The sequence below is a fragment of the Canis lupus genome, chromosome X (assembly GCF_003254725.2).
Source record: "Canis lupus dingo isolate Sandy chromosome X, ASM325472v2, whole genome shotgun sequence".
NCBI classification, from domain to species: Eukaryota; Metazoa; Chordata; class Mammalia; order Carnivora; family Canidae; genus Canis; species Canis lupus.
In genome coordinates this window covers 59,507,717-59,529,001 of record NC_064281.1, presented here as the reverse complement: position 1 = coordinate 59,529,001, position 21,285 = coordinate 59,507,717, and the positions used below count along the sequence as shown (strand labels likewise).

Genomic DNA, 21,285 nt, shown 5'->3' with positions numbered 1-21,285 from the left:
AATTGTTTTTTTTTTAATTTCTTTGAAAAATGCTCTTGGTATTTTGATAGGAATTGCATTAAATCTGTAGATTGCTTTGGGTGGTAGTATGGATATTTTAACAGTATTTTTCCTCCAATCCATGAGCATGGAATGTCTTTCTATTTGTTTGTCTTGTCTTCAATTTCTTTCATCAGTCTTTTTAAAAAGGATTTTATTTATTTATTCATGAGAGACAGAGGGAGAGGCAGAGATATAGGCAGAGGGAGAAGCAGGCTCTTCATAGGGAACCCGATGCAGGACTCCATCCCAGACCTGGGATCATGCCCTGAGCCAAAGGCAGATGCTCAACTGCTGAGCCACCCAGGCATCCCTCGTTCAGCAGTCTTATAGCTTTTCAGAATACAGATATTTCATTTCCTTGTTTAAGTTTCTTCCTGTGTATTTTATTATTTTTGATATAGTGATAAATGGGATTGTTTTGTTAATTTCTCTTTCTACTGTTTCATAATTAGCATATAGAAATACACTGGATTTTCGTACATCAATTTGATAAATACATTTTTTTTTGCAGTTTTATACCTTTATTTGACAATCAGCGATTAGTTCTCATCCACATTAACAGTCTGTAGATTTTTGAAAGTGGTGACAGGTACGTAGGTAACCAGCGTGTAGAGCTTGTTTGGTGAATCTTCATCCTCGTTACGTTTTCTGGACAACCGCACACGGATACGGTATGGAACATTCCTTATTCCTTTGGCCCAGACAGCTTTGTTGAGCCTGGTGTCAATGCGCACATCTGGAGTTCCCATCTCCTTCATGGCAAATTTCCGGATCTCTTTGAGTGCCCGAGGGGCACGCTTCTTGAAACCCACTCCATGGATACGTTTGTGAATGTTGATGGTGTATTCTCTGGTCACTACCTCGTTGATGGCAGAACGGCCCTTCTTCTTCTCGCCACCCTTCTTTGCCATTCTGCCGGGCCCTAGTTGGAAAGGAACTGATAAATACATTTTTTATGAAGAAGTTCTGCTGTGTCCTTCCAGAAACCAGGGGTCTACACCTGAATGCAGACTGATATCTTCAATACAGCCACTGCATTGGGAAGAGTGGTTGGACAAATTTAAAGTGCCTCAAAGTTCTCTTACCTTGTTCCAATCACCTTTTCCTTGATTCAGCATTCAGTTGTTTGCTATACACCTTTGATTATATTCTAGAGTTCTAACAAAATTGATACTAATAGTTTCTATTCATATTTTTGTTTGTTTCTGTGAAGGAATGGGAACTTGGAACTCCCTACTCAGCCATTTTCACTAATGTCATCTCTTCTGATGCATTTCTACTAAGAGGGCATCCAAAACCCTCAAATTCTATTACTTATTTTTATAACCTTATTTCCACTACTTCTATTTAAGCAGTGTATAATTCAGCCAAACTGTATTTACTGCTTTATCCATATACCTTATGTATCCTGTCTTAGAGACTTGCTTCATGTTGTTTCTTTTGTTTAGAATCTATATTCAATGGAGTTTATGCATCAATGGAAGAGTGTCAAGGGGTCCATGAATATATAAAAATTCTCTGCAAAACTTCGTGAGTCTGGAAATATGTGGGTTTTTTTTTTCCCCTGGAGGAGAGAGTCCTTAGGTTTTCAAAGGATTTTGACTAAAAAAACAACAGGTGGTAATAATTACTGGCTTAGTCTATTTTTTTGCCTTATCTTCCCCTTTTCAATAAGCAAGACCTACCCTTTCTTTAGGGCCCAGCTTAAATGTTACTTCCTTTATGAACCTTCCCACTTTCTTTTAAATAATCTTTTCTTTGGCTTAATTCTCAAGACTCACTTTATCTCTAAGCTCTTAAGGTACTTTTCATTTTTCTATCATGTATTATAGCTGTTATTTTTTTTAGAAGAAAGAGTTTTGGAGTTGGATGTATATGAGTTTGTATCTTGATTTTATCACCTGGTAGTTTTGTGGCCTTGGGCAGTACACTGACCTCTGTTAACCTTAAGAGGTAAAAAAAAAAGTGATGATAACGTCTATCCCATGGTGGTGTTGTGAGGATTAAGTTAAATATGATAAAATATATTAAACATCATGTTCCTCTCGGCAGATAGTAGATGCACAATAAATGTCAATTCTTATCTTAGTAGTAATGCTTTCATCTGCAAGTAACATTACAAAAACCTAACTAACAGTTATTTAAACCATAAGGACATTTTTGTTTACTTACCAAGAAGTTTGGAGGTTATTCAGTGGCTCAGTGATGTCATTAAGGGCTTCAATTATTTCCATCCTGTTCCATCATTTTCAGTATATGGCTTTTTGTCTTCATTCTTATTGCCTCATGGTTGTAAAATAGCTGCTGAAAGTGAAGGCATGGAATCTTTTCATGTATGTGAAAAAGGGCCAGAGTTTCAAGGTTTTCCCTTCATTAGGCTGGAGGAAGCCTTCCAAAAGACTTCCTGTGATAATGTAGGCAATGAAGTTTCTCATTGCTCTTTTATGTCTTATTTCTTCTTCCACTATGAGCTCCTAAAGGGTAGAATCCATGTTTTCTTTCTTTCCATAAACACAGCATGTTTTATAGTACTTGGCATATAGTGGGTGCTTCCTGGTTGCTCAATCAATACAAACCAACCTAACCTGGTTGTGGTAGTGAATTCTCTGAGTGGCCATTATGAATTTTGTTAGGAAAATAAGTATTAAACACATGAAGTATATAAAAGTTTGCAGTTCTTAATTCCTGAAGAAATCTTTCAGAACATTGATCTCTGGGCAGAGAGGAAAACAGCATTGCCACGGTAGGCTACATCTTGTGTGTGATTTCCACACCTTGTTTGGATTTGGTAAAACATCTCTGTTTTGGTTTTGATCAGTGACATTTACATAAATGTGGTACTCTTGGTTGTTCTAAATGGCCTATTGATGTATTTGTAGGGGATTGATCTCCTGGGTCTTGATGAGGTCAGAATTTCCTTTCTCCTGAATGACTCCAAATGTTGGTTACACAACTCATTTGAGCCCCAGGTGTGAGAGAGGCAAAGAAACATGACCTGTTTACCCTCTGGAAAAGGGAACCCATGTATATTACATATGCAGTGAAGAAATTGTACTTTTGGGGACAGAGATAGTCAGAGAGCCAGGGAGAACAGCTTTTTTTCTCCACTCTTTTCAAAGATTAAAAATTTCATCAATTTATGGGTTTAAATAATCTCTGCTCCTAATAACAGTTGGATTACAGTAAAGACTTCCTGCCTTGTCTCCTTACCTCAATTCTTTGCCCTATAGCCTGTTTTGTGAGATGCAATTTTTCTAAAAATAGCTTTTATCATGGCACTTCATTCTCAAAAATACTTTCTAGTACATATAGGCTAAACCCCAGAATTCTAGGCCCAGCAGTTGGGACTCTACAGTCTTGTCTCTACCTACCTTTTCAATCTCATCTCTCATGTATTCTCTAGACAAAACAGTCTCTTTACTAGTCCCCAGAGATGTCATTGTATTTTTGCTTACACTATCCCAGTATCCTCTTTTTTTGTATCCTCTTTTTTTAAAATTTTTTTGTATCCTCTTATTTTAATCCCACTCACTATTCAAATTCAACTTCTACCTCCTCCAGATCATCTTCAGACCATATAAACTAATTTGCACTCCTTTAGCACTTATGGCCTTGATTTAGTTTTTAAAGATTTTATTTATTTATTTGAGAGAGAAAGTGAGAGTGAGCACGAGTGGAGTGAGGAGCAGAAGGAGAAGCAGACTCCCTGCAGAGCAGAGAGCCTGACTTGGGGCTTGATCCCGGGACTTGATCCCAGGACTCTGGGATTATGACTTGAGCCAAAGACAGATGCCTAACTGATGGAGCCACCCAGGCTCCCTGTACTTATGGCCTTTATTATTAAATAGTGTTTGGTACACTCTTTCCCATGTATCTGTTTCCATGTATCAGACCCCTAACTTGACTATAAACTCTTCAAATGAAAGGCTTATATTCATTCCTTCTTTTTTGTGTTCTTAGCACTCTGTCCTGATCACGAACTTTTCTATATCCTGCTGTATGTTCTTATTCTGTAAATGTGCTGATTAATAGGAGGGTAAGGTAGCCCAGAAGGGTGCTAGAACCTGTCTGGAATTCTATAATATGCCATTAAATTTTTGCATGTATAATTAAGGAGGCACTACTTTTAGTCTAACAATTTTTCTGCTATCCTCTTTATTGTTATCCCTTAACATCATATTAAAACATCTATGCTGCTATGCAGTCTTTATAATTATCCTTTTTAATGGTTGCATAATAGCTCATTGAGCTCTTAATACTGCCTTATACCAGTGGTTCTCAAAGTGTGGACCCCAGATAAGCAGCATCAGCATCACCTGGGAACTTGTTGGAAATGAAAATTCTCAGGCCCACACCAGACTTACTGAATCAATGACTCTGGGGATAATGCCCAGAAATCTACATTTATTAAACATTCACTAAAGTCCTTCATATGATTCTGATGTATACTCAGATTCAAGAATCACTGATCTAAGTGGAGGATTAAACCCAATAATAATGCCCTTATGCCAACTCAAGGCATGTTATAGAAATAGCTCAAAAAAGTTTGAGGGCCTATACTCAAATTCCAGCTTTTTCCTATCAGCTGAGAAACTTTGGACCATCATTTCACCTTTTTGGGTCTCCATTTCTTCATCTGTTAAAAGGAACTAGTGGAATTACCTACCTTAAAGGGTTATTGTGATGATTAGATGAGACAATGTATGTGAATATTCTTTGTAGGTTATATAGTAGACTGTACAAATACTTTATATTTATTTTTCTCAGCTTTAGGCCTAGTACTTCTATGAAGTTAATCCCAACCCAGAGTGACTTTCCCCTTGTAGAATAAGAGTGGCTCACACCACATATTACAGTCTCTAACACCTCTTCAGAAATCTGGAATAAATCTAGTTGTTCTGGAAGCAGAAGAAAAAGAAAGACTGATGTGGGTTGAAAGCAATGTTTAGTTCTTTGAAATATCTATGGTGGTAGTCATCTTGAGCTTAAACCTTTACTTATGCAAGACTGGTCTTCACTGCTGTGCCAGGGCTTCAGGGAATTTGTTTTATTTTGCTGTTTAGGGAAGAATGAAGAGACAGCTTTATGCTGGGATCTAGGATTGGGAAGAAAACCACATAGCTCCATGGACTCCAATTTACAGGTTGAAGGGGAAGATTAATTGTGGGAGTCTCAGAGGCACTGGGTCACAAAGTACAGGTGTTCAGAGCTGAAAAATCATGTGGCAATAAGTAGAGTTGTTTTCCTTATAACTGTGTGTAATAAAATATAATTTTGGTGCCCTGAGAATTCTAGAGAATCCAGAAATGCTTTGGGAAAAAGAAAGTTTACAGCTTTGGAGCACCTGCAAACAACTTCAACTCACAGTGGGCCCTGGAACAGTGACAGTGGGGAGGTGCTGCTTTCAAATAGCCTTAAAAGCAGTGGGCATTGCTTGTGGGTAGGGACATTTATAAATCTTTATAGGCCCTCAGGTTTGAAGTTTCCATGCATCACTATATCAAATGTAATAAAATGCACTCATAGTACACATGAAATAAAATTTTTTGCAATAAAAAATTACAAAAGATCTTTTTATTTTTTAATTTTTTATTTTTTAATTTATTTTTTATTGGTGTTCAATTTACTAACATACAGAATAACCCCCCGTGCCCGTCACCCATTCACTCCCACCCCCCGCCCTTCTAACTCTGGGAAACGAACTAAGGGTGGTGGAAGGGGAGAAGAAAAGATTTTTTTAAATGTTGCATTGAAATTATTTGGCTACAACAAACTCTAATTTACAATTGGCTATGATTTCTAAGCAATCATGATGTATACTTGGGAATTCTTATGAAGTGAGAAAATATAACCCACAAATTGTTTTCAAATGTAGTACAACTTTTTATGAATATTAAAAGTAATGGTGATTGAAGTTTGCATATACATTAAGGATTTATTTCCACATTGCAGTTTTGTTTCATGTTTCAGAGCCAGCAAGGATAAAATGACTCTAATTATGGAATTGGATACCTAAAATGTGTGAGCACTAGTAGTAAACACATCTGAGATACCCCCAAGGACTCTCAGAAATGATTGGGAGAAGTTTTCAAAGGCCTGAGGTCTTGCATTATTCAGGTATGAACCAGATCTGATGAAATGTGGGGTTATTACTGTTCAGGTGACCCCTATTATTATCTGTAAGCAGGTGAGACTTAAAGAAAAGTTATAGACCTAAAAATGGTGACAATGGTTTGGCCTAGGTGTAGGCAGTTACTAATCACCTCAAAAGGAATCCAGATAGTGAAAAAACAAATAAATAAAACAAATTTTAAAAAGATTGCGGCCTCTTATTGAGGACTGTGGTAAATTCGTGCTCTTTCTCTTGGTCAGATTGGCTCTTAGGGGAAATTCTGGGCTAAAGCTTCTCAAACCAGAAACCTGGAAGTCTTCCTTGACTCCTTCCCTTAATTCTTGTCTAATACCTCATTTAAGGTTTCTGGGTCTTACCTCTAAAATATGCTGAACCCATTAACTTTTTTCTACCTCTGCCAATAGAGGTCCAAGATACCATAATTTCTCCTGGACTATTGCAACAACTTCATGAACTGTATCCTTGCTTCCACACTTAGTTGTCTACTTATATTTGCATACAGAAATCCATATACATTGTATCTACTGTCCATCTTGCACATGACATCCACTGTTATTTAAAAATGTAAGCCAGGTCATGTTATTTTTGTCTTAAAACCATCCAGTAGCTTTCTATCTCACTTGGAATAAATTCCAAAAAGCCCCTATGTAACCTGGCCCCTGCCTATCTCACTAGCTTTATGCCCCACCACTTTTCTTGGGACCCACTGTGTTCCAGCCACACTAGCCTTATCTTAAATCACCAAGCTACTTCCTACCACAGGGCGTTTGTACATGAGTTTCTCTGCCTGGACTAGTCAACTTCATGTTTTACCCATGCCTGAATCTTTCTTATACTTTGGGTCTCAGTACAACTGTCACCTCTTTCAGAGTCCTCTAATGTAGCTCCTATATCATTCTCTTAGTATCTTGTTTACTTCATAGGACTTATAATAATTTACAGATGTTTTAGTCATAGTTTGGTTTACCCCCTTTTTTTTTTGTTAGTCACTGAAGTAAACTCTATAACAGCGACTATGACTTTCTTGTTCACTCTTGGTCACATGCTAGGTGCTCAATAAATTCTTGTTGAATGAATTAATACAACATATTATATTGAGCCTGTTTACTAATTATTTTCATCTGTATGTCTTAGCTTCACCCCATGCATTAGAATACAATCAGCAAAAACTGACCTAGGTAATGTATGAGATCTTAATAAAAGAAAAAGAGACCTTCTGGGAAGCCAGAAGGAGATGGAGTGGATGGAGTGGATGACTAGGGCTCCATCAACTGGCTCAATGAGTATCCCACAGAAGGCCTACCTTTCACCTGATTCTTCAGCAGTATTTGAGAAATTAGGCTGCAGAGAGTGGAGAAGAAGGGAAATTTTTCAGGTGTCAAACAGGATATCATCTCCAAAGGAAGATTTGACATCCATTTATAAACCCATCAAGGGAAATGGAGGCTCACTCACCCCACTTGATTTTTCACAAACTCAATCTGTCTTGAGTTTCCAGCTTCTATCTGACTTTGTCTGGTTTAGAAGTAAAAAATGAACATGATTATTCTTATTTTTGAAATTTCTTGAAATCTTCATTTCAAAACAAATTAATGATCCCATATCTCCCTCTCCTCATAGAAACTTAAAGCCACAGTGTATTTGAGCTAGTGGGGCAATTTGGAGATCCTAGCGTACCCTCTTTCATGTTATTGATGGAGAAATAGATCCAGGGGAGAGAAGTGATTTGAGTAAAACCAAATCTGTTGACTCCTAAGCCAGTTTTCTTTCTATTATCTCTCAACCTACATTATAACTGGGTAAAGTAAAGTGATGGCATCTACATTTTATTTCCCTTAATGCCCAGCAGTGTATTCGATACACAGTAGATCCTTATGTATTTGTTTGTTACCATGATGTATGTAGTAGGCTGTTGACACAAAATGACAAATATTTTTTTAAAAATTTAAAGAGAAAGGAAAAGAGTTTTATTTGAGCTTAAGTTGGGACAGTGGTCAGGGATACACAATATTCATAAAGAAGAGAGTGCTCTTGGGAAGGAACATTTGGTGCAGGGTTATAGGTTGTTGTTGGGGTTTTTTTTACATAAAGAGTTAAAAAATCATTATGATGAAGGACATTCCAAAAAGCTACAGATTTTTGTTATGTTTTTGGTAGGTGCAAGGCTCTATGACTTTAATCTTATGAGAACCAGGAATGCTTCTGTGTTTTTCTTATGTTTTTGTTTGGAAAGTCCCCCTCCTTTTTTTTTTTAACAAAGTGAAGCAGACATACAATGTGTGCTCAGGGCAGAAATGGAGCCCATGTTTTGCTGAGTCATTTTAACTTTGGTAAATGTTTTAAGATTATATATATATATATATATATATATATATATATATATAGAGAGAGAGAGAGAGAGAGAGAGAGAGAGACAGACAGACAGACAGACAGACATAGTACATGTTCTTGGACCAGAATGTCTAGTTTTACATTTGGTATGACATTTATAACAAAGGTACATGGTATTAAAAAATTCCAAGATGTAAAATTTGAAGGAACCAGTGCAACTTTGGAATAGATGGACAGGAGAGAAAAAAATCAAAAGAATCCTTTACATACGTCTTGATAAAAGGGTATAGAAATTTATGATTATTCATAAGAAAAGAGGGAGCATGCACACTGAGCAAACATATGCAGCATATAATCCCTTGTTTACTTTGAGGCATATAATCCTTTGTTTACTTTGAGATTTAACCTAAGAACAAGGCACAGTTCAGTTCCTGATGTCAGGAGATTAATTTAGCACAAGGAGAAGGGGTTATGGGCATGCTCCAAGAGCAGGTATAACCTGGCTGGGCCTTAGGATTATTGTCTTGGGTAAGGAATGCAGGGTCTTGCTTGTTCCTAGGCTGGAACCATATCAGTTCACCTTGAGTCCACGCTCTTGCACAGAGAGCTAGTGAGTTTATTGGTGGGGTCTAAAAACACATAGTAGCTGATTAGGAAGGAATAGTTCTCTGAAAAACAAGCTTTAACTTTTCCACTAGTTTCAATCTCATTAACCCTATGGGGCACAATTTCAATACCCTCCCTGCCCATGGAGTTATGATCATTCCTCAATCTGAAGAATTGCAGGTCTCATTGTCAATCCTTTATTACATTTCTGTGGAACACGGATGGAGGTCTATCTTCTGTAACTGCTTCAAGCTGAATTAGGGTACAGTAGGGGCTGTGGAATGGAAGGATTTGACATGTCAAAGGTAGTTCCTTATCTGAGAACTTGGATATGTTTTCTGCATAGTTTGACATTTTTTTATATTATTAGTTTTATCCCCAACTATATGCCAAGGAATAGTAACAATATAGTCAAACTCAGTTTTATCATTTCCTCTAAAATTGATTGATATTGATGTTATGTCCAAGAGACTAGATCAGTAAACCAGTCTCAGCCACCTGGAAAAGGGGAGTATGGTGGTCAAGGGCTTCTTGTAGCAAAATAGCTTTTTGTTTCATTTTATTTATGTTGATTCTTTTTTTTTATTGGAGTTCAATTTGCCAACATATAGCATAACACCCAGTGCTCATCCCATCAAGTGCCCCCCTCAGTGCCTATCACCCAGTCACCCCCACTCCCCGCCCACCTCCCTTTCCACCACCCCTTGTTTGTTTCCCAGAGTTAGAAGTCTCTCATGTTCTGTCTCCCTTTCTGATATTTCCCACTCATTTTTTCTCCTTTCCCCTTTATTCACTTCTTATTTCTTTTTTTTAAATATTTGATTTATTTATTCATGAGAGACAGAGAGAGATGCAGAGACACAGGCAGAGGGATAAGCAGGCTACATGCAGGGAGCCTGATGTGGGACTTGATCCCTGATCCCAGGATCACGCCCTGAGTCAAAGGCAAACACTCAACTGCTGAGCCACGAAGGCGTTCCTGATTCTTATTTCCCAGGAGAAGTTAATATAAGGGCTACAAGTGGTGTTAGTCACCATATAGTACGCTTTGTTCAGCAAGCAATCAGGTAATTAATAAGAGGCATTTCTATGGAAACAAAAGAAAAACACAGGTTAATAGTTGTAGCAGATTATAAACCCAAGTTTGAGTCCTGAGTGATGCCAGTGAGAAGACTTCTAGATGTCAGGCTCAAAGCATCCTCAGATGAGTCTGGAGCAGTCAGAAGCAATCTGATGGATTTTTCCAGTTTGTAGTTCAACATCTTTGGTAATACTTTTGAGTGACTCATATAGCAACAGGCATGAAGATTCTCTATATGTGAGCTATTGTGACAATTTCTCTGAGGTTGTCTAGCTTCATTTTGTAGGGCTTCAGTACAAAAGACAGTTTTAGTTCTTAATGATTTTAAGGTAAGATAATGGGAGAAGATTGGAAGCCTTAGTTGAAAGTTATAGATATTTGAGAAAACCAGAAGAATTCAGTATCCAGTCCAATTTTATAGGCAAGCAACAAATACTCAAAGATAATTAATCAGAACTAGAATCAAACATCCACAAAGGTGTGTTATTAAAATACAATCTTTCTCTCTAAAGTCTCCTTCATTCCTGTCAAAGATAGCCAAATTAAGATAAAATTGATTATTAAATATATCTAGTTTTAATAATCTTGGCCTAATTATTTACTTATGTACAGCAAGAATAGTGATTGGCCATATAGATTTTTAAAGGTCTACATTGCTAGAATTTTTCATAAGGAATTTCAGATTTAACAGCTTTAACTGTTTTTTAAGGCCAGAAGCCAAGACAAATATTTGCCAGTAGACTTTCCTGCAGTACCTGTAGATTTGAGTGAATTCCTCTTCTTTCAAGGTCCCCCAAAGATCTTGAGGCTCCTGCACTAGCCAGGAAGTGACATTCGTTACTCACCTGGTAGGGCTACAGGGAACTCTAAGCAAAGAATCAGACCAGTATTTTTGAAGGACTCTATTGGCTCCATAGAGTCAACTTTAGTTCTTTAAAGCTGTCTGGTCATAGCTGAGTTTATGTATGTCTCCCTCAAATATGACATTCCAGTGAAAGCCTTAATAATATAACCAATGTTTCCAAAGATATCCTGTTGCAAGGAGAACAAATTATTTTTGAGCTTTTACAAATAATTTTAATTGCCATGAAAAGAAGAATACTTGATGACAGTTTCTGAGTTCTGGAGGGTTCAGATAGGGAGAAAAGATAAATGCTTCAATTTAAGTGTTAAAGGACTATTTTACCAAGAGAAAAAGTTTCCTTAAATCTAGAAGAGCATACATTAGAGAATCAGCAATATTTCAAACAAGCGTTATAAAAAATTATAGTCATCTTCCTTAATTCATTTAGCCCCATGTTATTAATTACTGTTCTGTTTGAATGCAGCTTTTCCATTAGTTCTGGAAATTCTCAGTTTAGTTTTATGATCTTAAGGATATCAGGAGCCCGTTTTTGTCAAAAGTACTTTTCATAAAACTTCTTGAGGCTGAAACATATTTTGTGCATGCAGCAGAACAGTAACTGTAAGTGACAAAAGACTCAAAAATGGACATGGTTAACATCTGATGAGGATTCATTCATTATAATGCAGGTGAAAAGGAAATTTGGTTATTTTTATTACACATAATGTTTTAATAATTAGGCCTTAAGTGATGATATTATACCAAGATATATTAACATTTTAGAAATTTTATATAGTGTCTGGAACAGTTACAACATTTACCACATAATAGAACCTAAAAAGATTTATCATTATTTGTTTGACATGCCTCCCATATAATTTAATGTACCAAATAAATAATCCTAATTAGTCAAAAAGACTTTATTCTGAATCTTTCTGGAAGTCTGTTTTCTGGGATGACTATTAAAAATATTAGAAAGTTTCAAGGCACATGACTAAATAGGATCACAGATCATTGCAAAATGCAAAAGTTGATTATCTGCTTAACCAAGGTGGCCATAAGAGATTCTACAATAGGATATATAGTTTGTTAGCAAACCTTACCTCCTTTAATATTAAAAAGCTTTGTTTTTTTGAGTAATTAAAGACCTGATGAAGACAAAACATTGAAATTTTGTTTTTTCTGGATAAGTAAAGAAAAAAACTTTGTTTACAATTTCTAATCAAAAGCAGACCAACAATCCAAGAAAACATTATATTCTCTTTTATTTATTAAAAGATTTTATTTTGATTCCAGTTAACATAAAGTGTTATAATAGTTTCAGGTGTACAATATAGTGATGCAACAATTCCACACATCACACAGTGCTTATCATGACAAGTGCCCTCCTCAATCCCCATCACCTATTTCACCCATTCCCCACCCCCACCCCCTCTGGCAATCAATAGGTAGTTCTCTATATGTAAGAGTCTGTTTCCTGCTTTCTCTCTCTGTCTCTGTCTCTCTCTTTATCTCAATATCTCCCCTTTGCTCATTTGTTTTGTTTCTTAAATTTTGCGTAGAGTGGGATATATATATATATATATATATATATATATATATATATCCTTTTCTTTTTTATAATAAATTTATTTTTTATTGGTGTTCAATTTACCAACATACAGAATAACACCCAGTGCTCATCCCATCAAGTGCCCCCCTCAGTGCCCATCACCCAATCAGCCCCACCCCCCGCCCTCCTCCCCTTCCACCACCCTTAGTTCGTTACGCAGAGTTAGGAGTCTTTATGTTCTGTCTCCCTTTCTGATATTTCCCACACATTTCTTCTCCCTTCCCTTATATTCCCTTTCACTATTATTTATATTGCCCAAATGAATGAGAACATATAATGTTTGTCCTTCTCCGATTGACTTATTTCACTCAGCATAATACCCTCCAGTTCCATCCACGTTGAAGCAAATAGTGGGTATTTGTCATTTCTAATGGCTGAGTAATATTTCATTGTATACATAAACCACATCTTTATCCATTCATCTTTCGATGGACACCGAGGCTCCTTCCACAGTTTGGTTATTGTGGACATTGCTGCTAGAAACATCAGGGTGCAGGTATCCTGGCGTTTCATTGCATCTGTATCTTTGGGGTAAATCCCCAACAGTGCAATTGCTGGGTCATGAGGCAGGTCTATTTTTAAAACTTTGAGGAACCTCCACACAGTTTTCCAGAGTGGCTGCACCAGTTCACATTCCCACCAACAGTGTAAGAGGGTTCCCTTTTCTCCCCATCCTCTCCAACATTTGTGGTTTCCTGCCTTGTTAATTTTCCCCATTCTCACTGGTGTGAGGTGATATCTCATTGTGGTTTTGATTTGTATTTCCCCAATGGCAAGTGATGCGGAGCATTTTCTCATGTGCATGAAGGCATGTCTATGTCTTCCTCTGTGAGATTTCTGTTCATGTCTTTTGCCCATTTCAAGATTGGATTGTTTGTTTCTTTGGTATTGAGTTTAAGAAGTTCTTTATAGATCTTGGAAACTAGCCCATTATCTGATTCGTCATTTGCAAATATCGTCTCCCATTCTGTAGGTTGTCTTTTAGTTTTGTTGACTGTATCCTTTGCTGTGCAAAAGTTTCTTATCTTCATGAAGTCCCAATAGTTTATTTTTGCTTTTGTTGCTTTTGCCTTCGTGGATGTATCTTGCAAGAAGTTACTGTGGCCGAGTTCAAAAAGGGTGCTGCCTGTGTTCTCCTCTAGGATTTTGATAGAATCTTGTCTCACATTTAGATCTTTCATCCATTTTGAGTTTATCTTTGTGTATGGTGAAAGAGAGTGGTCTAGTTTCATTCTTCTGCATGTGGATGTCCAATTTTCCCTGCACCATTTATTGAGAGACAGTCTTTCTTCCAATGGATAGTCTTTCCTCCTTTATCGAATAAAGTTCAGGGTCCACTTCTGGGTTCTCTATTCTGTTCCATTGATCTATGAGTCCGTTTTTGTGCCAGTACCACACTGTCTTGATGACCACAGCTTTGTAGTACGACCTGAAATCTGGCATTGTGATGCCCCCAGATATGGTTTTCTTTTTTAAAATTCCCCTGGCTATTCGGGGTCTTTTCTGATTCCACACAAATCTTTTTATTTCAAACATTTTTATTTATTTATTCATAGAGACAGAGAGAGAGAGGCAGAGACACAGGCAGAGGGAGAAGCAGGCTCCATGTAGAGAGCCCGACATGGGACTCGATCAGGGTCTCCAGGATCACGCCCTGGGCTGCAGGCGGCGCTAAACCGCTGCGCCACCAGGGCTACCCCACACAAATCTTAAAATAATTTGTTCTAACTCTCTGAAGAAAGTCCATGGTATTTTGATAGGGATTGCATTAAATGTATAAATTACCCTGGGTAACATTGACATTTTCACTATATTAACTGCCAATCCATGAGCATGGAATATTTTTCCATCTCTTTGTGTCTTCCTCAATTTCTTTCAGAAGTGTTCTATAGTTTTTACTGTATAGATCCTTTACCTCTTTGGTGAGGTTTATTTCTAGGTATCTTATGCTTTTGGGTGCAATTGGAAATGGGATTGACTCCTTCATTTCTCTTTCTTCAGTCTCATTGTTAGTGTATAGAAATGCCACTGACTTCTGGGCATTGATTTTGTACCCTGCCATGCTACCAAATTGCTGTATGAGTTCTAGCAATCTTGGGGTGGAGGCTTTTGGGTTTTCTATGTACAGTATCATGTCATCGGCGAAGAGGGAGAGTTTGACTTCTTCTTTGCCAATTTGAATGCCTTTAATGTCTTTTTGTTGTCTGATTGCTGAGGCTAGGACTTCCAGTACTATGTTGAATAGCAGTGGTGAGAGTGGACATCCCTGTCTTGTTCCTGATCTTAGGGGAAAGGCTCCCAGTGATTCCCCATTGAGAATGATATTTGTTGTGGGCTTTTCGTAGATGGCTTTTAAGATGTTGAGGAATCTTCCCTCTATCCCTACACTCTGAAGAGTTTTGATCAGGAATGGATGCTATATTTTGTCAAATGCTTTCTCTGCATCTAATGAGAGGATCATATGGTTCTTGGTTTTTCTCTTGCTGATATGATGAATCACATTGATTGTTTTACTAGTGTTGAACCAGCCTTGTGTCCCGGGGTTAAATCCTACTTGGTCATTGTGAATAATGTTCTTAATGTGCTGTTGGATCCTATCGGCTAGTATCTTGTTGAGAAATTTTCATCCATGTTCATCAGGGATATTGGTCTGTAATTCTCCTTTTTGGTGGGGTCTTTGTCTGGTTTTGGAATTAAGGTGGTGCTGGCTTCATAGAATGAGTTTGGAAGTACTCCGTCTGTTTCTATCTTTCCAAACAGCTTTAGTAGAATAGATATGGTTTCTTCTTTAAAGTTTGATAGAATTCCCCTGGGAAGCCATCTGGCCCTGGACTTTTGTGTCTTGGGAGGTTTTTGATGACTGCCTTAATTTCCTCCCTGGTTATTGGCCTGTTCAGGTTTTCTATTTCTTCCTGTTCCAGTTTTGGTAGTTTGTGGCTTTCTAGGAATGCATCCATTTCTTCTAGATTGCCTAATTTATTGGCCTATAGCTGTTCATAATATGTTTTTAAAATCGTTTGTATTTCCTTGGTGTTGGTAGTGATCTCTTCTTTCTCATTCATGATTTTATTAATTTGAGCCTTCTCTCTTCTGTTTAATAAGGTTGGCTAATGGTTTATCTATCTTACTAATTCTTTCAAAGTACCTACTCCTGGTTTTGTTGATCTGTTCCACAGTTCTTCTGGTCTCGATTTCGTTGAGTTCTGCTCGAATCTTAATTAACTCTCTTCTTCTGCTGGGTGTAGGATCTACCTGCTGTTTTTTCTCTAGCTCTTTTATGTGTAAGGTTAGCTTTTGTTTTTGAGTTCTTTCCAGTTTCTGAGTGGATGCTTGTATTGCGATGTATTTCCCCCTTAGGACTGCTTTTGCTGCATCCCAAAGATTTTGAACGGTTGTTTCTTCATTCTCATTATTTTCCATGAATCTTTTTAATTCTTCCTTAATTTCCTGGTTGACCCTTTCATCTTTTAGCACGATGGTCCTTAACCTCCACGTGTTTGAAATCCTTCCAAACTTCTTCTTGTGATTTAGTTCTAATTTCAAGGCATTATGGTCTGAGAATATGCAGGGGACGATCCCAATCTTTTGGTATCGGTTCAGACCCGATTTGTGACCCAGTATGTGGTCTATTCTGGAGAAAGTTCCATGTGTACTTGAGAAGAATGTGTGTTCAGTTGAGTTTGGATGTAAAGTTCTGTAGATATCTGTGAAATCTATCTGGTCTAGTATATCATTTAAAGCTCTTGTTTCTTTGGAGATGTTGTGCTTAGAAGACCTATCGAGTATAGAAAGAGCTAGATTGAAGTCACCAAGTATAAGTGTATTATTATGTAAGTATTTCTTCACTTTGGTTATTAATTGATTTAAATATTCGGCAGCTCCCACATTCGGGGCATATATATTGAGGATTGTTAAGTCCTCTTGTTGGATAGATCCTTTAAGTATGATATAGTGTCCCTCTTCATCTCTCACTACAGTCTTCGGGGTAAATTTTAGTATATCTGATATAAGGATGGCTACCCCTGCTTTCTTTTGAGGACCATTTGAATGGTAAGTGGTACTCCAACCTTTTATTTTCAGGTTGTAGGTGTCCTTCTGTCTAAAATGAGTCTCTTGTAGACAGCAAATAGATGGGTCCTGCTTTTTTATCCAGTCTGAAACCGTGCGCCTTTTGTTTTTGTTTTTTTTTAAATTTTTATTTATTTATGATAGTCACAGAGAGAGAGAGAGAGAGAGAGGCAGAGACACAGGCAGAGGGAGAAGCAGGCCCCATGCACCGGGAGCTCGACATGGGATTCGATCCCGGGTCTCCAGGATCGCGCCCTGGGCCAAAGGCAGGCGCCAAACCGCTGCGCCACCCAGGGATCCCACCGTGCGCCTTTTGATGGGGTCATTAAGGTCGTTCACGTTCAGTGTTACTATTGACAGATATGAGTTTAGTGTCATCATGATATCTATTCAGTCCTTGTTTTTGTGAATTGTTCCACTGGAGTTCTTCTTAAAGTGGAATTTTAAGAGTCCCCCTTAAAATTTCTTGCAGAGATGGTTTGGAGGTCACATATTCTTTCAGTTCTTGCCTGTTTTGGAAGCTCTTTATCTCTCCTTCCATTTTGAATGAGAGCCTTGCTGGATAAAATATTGTTGGTTGCATCTTCTTCTCATTTAGGACCCTGAATATATCCTGCCAGCCCTTTTTGGCCTGCCAGGTCTCTGTGGAGAGGTCTGCTGTTACCCTAATACTCCTCCCCATAAAAGTCAGGGATTTCTTGTCTCTTGCTGCTTTAAGCATCGTCTCTTTATCTTTTAAATTTGCAAGCTTAACTATTAAATGTTGAACGGTTTTTATCGAATTTAGGGTGGGATCTCTCTATTTCCTGCATCTGAATTCCTGTTTCCCTTCCCCAATTTGGAAAGTTTTCAGCTATGATTTGTTCAAATACATATTCTGGACCTCTGTCCCTTTCGGCGCGCTTGGGAACTCCAATTAAAAGTAGGTTTTTCTTCCTCAGGCTGTCATTTATTTCCCTTAATCTATCCTCGTGGTCTTTTAATTGTTTGTCTCTTTTTTCCTCAGTTTCCCTCTTTGCCATCAACTTGTCTTCTATGTTACTCACTCATTCTTCCCCCCTCGTTAACCCTTGTCGTTAGGACTTCTAGTTTGGATTGCATCTCATTCAATTGATTTTTAATTTCTGCCTGATTAGATCTAAATTCTGCAGTCATGAAGTCTCTTGAGTCCTTTATGCTTTTTTCTAGAGCCACCAGTAGCTGTATAATAGTGCTTCTGAATTGGCTTTCTGACATTGAATTGTAATCCAGATTTTGTAACTCTGTGGGAGAGAGGACTGTTTCTGATCCTTTCTTTTGAGGTGAGGTTTTCCTTCTAGTCATTTTGCTCAGTGAAGAGTGGCCAAAAACAAGTTGTATTGGGAAAAGGAGAAAAAGAGAGGAGAGAAAGAAGGAAAGAAAAGAGAAAAAGAAAAAAGAAAAAAGGAAGAAAAAAGGAAAAAAGAGAAGAAAAAGAAAGAAAGGGAATAAAAAGGGTCGGGGAAGCAAACAAATCAAACGGGAAAAAAAAAACAACACGGGGAGTTTCTTCTGTTTCTGTATACTTTAAGTCCCTTGACTTCCCCTGGAACTTGTCCGTCTAGTTGTTCTTCTGGGGGAGGGGCATGTTGTGCTGATTTTCAGGTGTTAGCACTTGGGGGAGCTGCTCAGCCCCCTGCCTGGTGCAGGGCTCAGTGGGGGTTGTTTACCCCGTGAGGCCCCAGGAGGAGTTACCACAGTGGCGGTGGTCAGCTCTAGAGCCCCGGATTCAGCTCCCGCAGTAGCTACGGAGCTCTTGGTCTGCAGGGGCCTGGAACCTCCGGGGGCGGGGTTGCTGATCTGCTCAGCTTGGGGCAGGAGCTCCTTGCTGTCTTGGTCCCTCGCGGCCTCTGCCTGTCCCAGGGAGAGGCCAGATCCTGGGCTGTGTCTTGGCGCCCTGTGCTCCCGGGCCTGCGCTGTTGGATTCCCGCTCCCGGCCGCGCATCCCCCACCGCTGAGCCTCCACCCGAGCCCCCCGAGCTGCTCCCGGAGCCGCGCAGCCCCCTCCGCACAGAGCCTCTTCCTCTGCCGGAGCCGCCGCCAAGCTGCTCCCAGTCAGTGCGTGTGCGCGCGCTGCAGCCCTTTAGGTTGCTCCGAGCACTCTCCCCGGGGCGCAGTTGCTCTGTTAGTGTCCCAGGGAGCCTGAGGGCATCCCCGCCCTCCTGGAGTCCTGCTCCAACTCCCTGCGAGCGCCTTTCCACCCGGGAAGATTGGTGAAGCTCCTGCTTCTCTGGGACGGTGCTTTCCTGTCCTGGGGGCACTCGCCCCTGCCTTAGCCTGGCTCCTCGTGGGGCCCCTCCCCCTTGGATGCCTTTTGTTTCTTTATTTCTTTTTTCCCCGTCTTCCTACCTTGATAGAAGCACGAACTCTTCTCACTGTATCATTCCAGCTGTTCTCTCTTTAAATCTCAGGCCGAATTTGTAGATTTTCAGGATGATTTGAAGGTTATCTGGGTAATTTGGTGGGGACCGGTGATTAGGGAACCCTACTCTTCCGCCATCTTGCCGCTCCTCCTATATAACCTTTTCTTTATCCATTCATCATTCGAGGGACACATGGGCTCTTTCCATAGTTTGGCTATTGCTGACAATGCTGCTATCAATATTGACGTGCACATGCCCCTTAGAATCTGTATTTCTGTATCCTTGGGGTAAAAATCTAGCAGTGCAATTGCTGGATCATAGGTAGTTATATTTTCCACTTTTTGCGGAATCTCCAAACTGTTCTTCAGAGTGGCTGCACCAGTTTGCATTCCCGCCAAAAGTGCAAGAGTTTCACCTTTATCTGAATCCTCACCAACATCTGTTGTTTCCAGAATGTTAGCCATTATGACAGGTGTGAGGTGGTGTCTCATCATGTTTTTTATTTCTATTTCCCTGATGATGAGTGATGTTGAGGAGCTTTTCACATTTCTGTTAGCCATCTGGATATCTTCTTTGGAAAAATGTCTATTCATATCTTCTGCCCATTTCTTAACTGGATTATTTGATTTTTGGGCATTGAATTTGATAAGTTCCTTGTAGATTTTGAATACTAACCCTTTGTCAGATATGTCATTTACAAATATCTTCTCTCATTCTGGAGGTTGCTTTTTAGTTTTGTTGATTGTTTCCTTCACTGTGCGGAAGCTTTTTATCTTGATGAAGTCCTAGTAGTTCATTTTTGCATTTGTTTCCCTTACTTCTGGCAAAGAATCTAGTAAGAAATTGTTATGGCTGATGTCAAAGAGGTTGCTGCCTGTGTTTTCCTCTAGGATTTTGATGGATTCTTGTCTCACATTTAGATATTTCATCCATTTTGAGTTTATCTTTGTGTATGATGTAAGAGAATGGTCTAGTTTCATTCTTCTACATATGGTTGTTCAATTTCCCTAGCACCATTTATTAAAGAGACTTTTTCCCCTCATTGGATATTCCTTATTGCTTTGTTGAAGATTAGTTGACCATATAGTTGTGGGTCCATTATTCTGTTCCATTGATCTATGTGTCTGTTTTTGTGCGATTATCATACCATCTTGATGACTACAGTTTTGTCATATAGTTGAAATCTGGTATCATATTGCCTACAGTTTTGTTTCTCTTTTTTCAGGATTGCTTTGGATCTTCAGGATCTTCTCTAATTCCATACATATTTTAGGATTGTTTGTTCTGGCTCTGTGAAAAATGCTGGTCATATTTTGATAAGGATTGCACTGAACGTATAGATTGTTTTGGGTAGTATAGACATTTTAACAAAGTTTGTTCTTCCAATCCATGAGCATGGAATGCCTTTCCATTTCTTTGTGTCCTCTTCAATTTCTTTCCTAAGTGTTCTAGTTTTCAGAGTACAGATCTTTTACCTCTTAGGTTAGGTGCATTCCTACATATCTTATGGGCTTTGGTGCAATTGTAAATGTGATTGATTCTTTGATCTCTCTTTCTGATGCTTCATTATTGGTGTATATAAATGCAAAAGATTTATGTACATTTTTATTAATTAAATTTAAAAAAGAACATGCTAGTAAAGAATGAATGGGCCAACCAGGAAATTAAAGAAGAAATTAAAAAGCACATTGAAGCAAATGAAAAAGAAAACATGATAGTCTAAAACTGTTGGGATGCAGCAAAGGCAGTTCTAACAGGGAACCACAGGCCTACCTCAAGAAGAAAGAAAAGTCTCATATATACAAACTAACCTTACACTTAAAGAAGCTAGAAAAGGAACATCTAATAAAGCCTAAAGCCAGCAGAAGAAGGGAAATAATAAACATAAAAGTAGAAATAAATGATATGGAAACAAAAACCCCAGTAGAGCAAATCAAGGAAACTAAGAGCTGGGTTCTCCCAAAGAATTAATAAAATTAATAAAGCCTTAGTCAGACTTATCAAAAAGAGTAGAGAATTGAACAAAATAAATGCAATCATGAATGAAAGAGGAAAGATCAAAACCAACACCACAGAGAAACAAATGATTTTAAGAAAATATTATGAAAATTATATGCCAACAAACTGGTCAATCTGGAAGAAATGGACAAATTCCTAGAAACTTACAAGGATAAGGATATTATGAGG

The 21,285-nt window shown here is 38.5% G+C and overlaps 1 protein-coding gene across 1 annotated transcript; it reads right to left on the bottom strand.

Annotated features, from left to right (window-relative positions):
* Window positions 1-542: 542 nt before the first annotated feature.
* Window positions 543-971, bottom strand: LOC118353746 (60S ribosomal protein L31-like). The gene has a single exon (XM_035712167.1). The coding sequence runs from the start codon at window positions 951-953 to the stop codon at window positions 582-584; it is 372 nt and encodes a 123-aa protein (XP_035568060.1). The 5' UTR covers window positions 954-971; the 3' UTR covers window positions 543-581.
* Window positions 972-21,285: the final 20,314 nt, after the last annotated feature.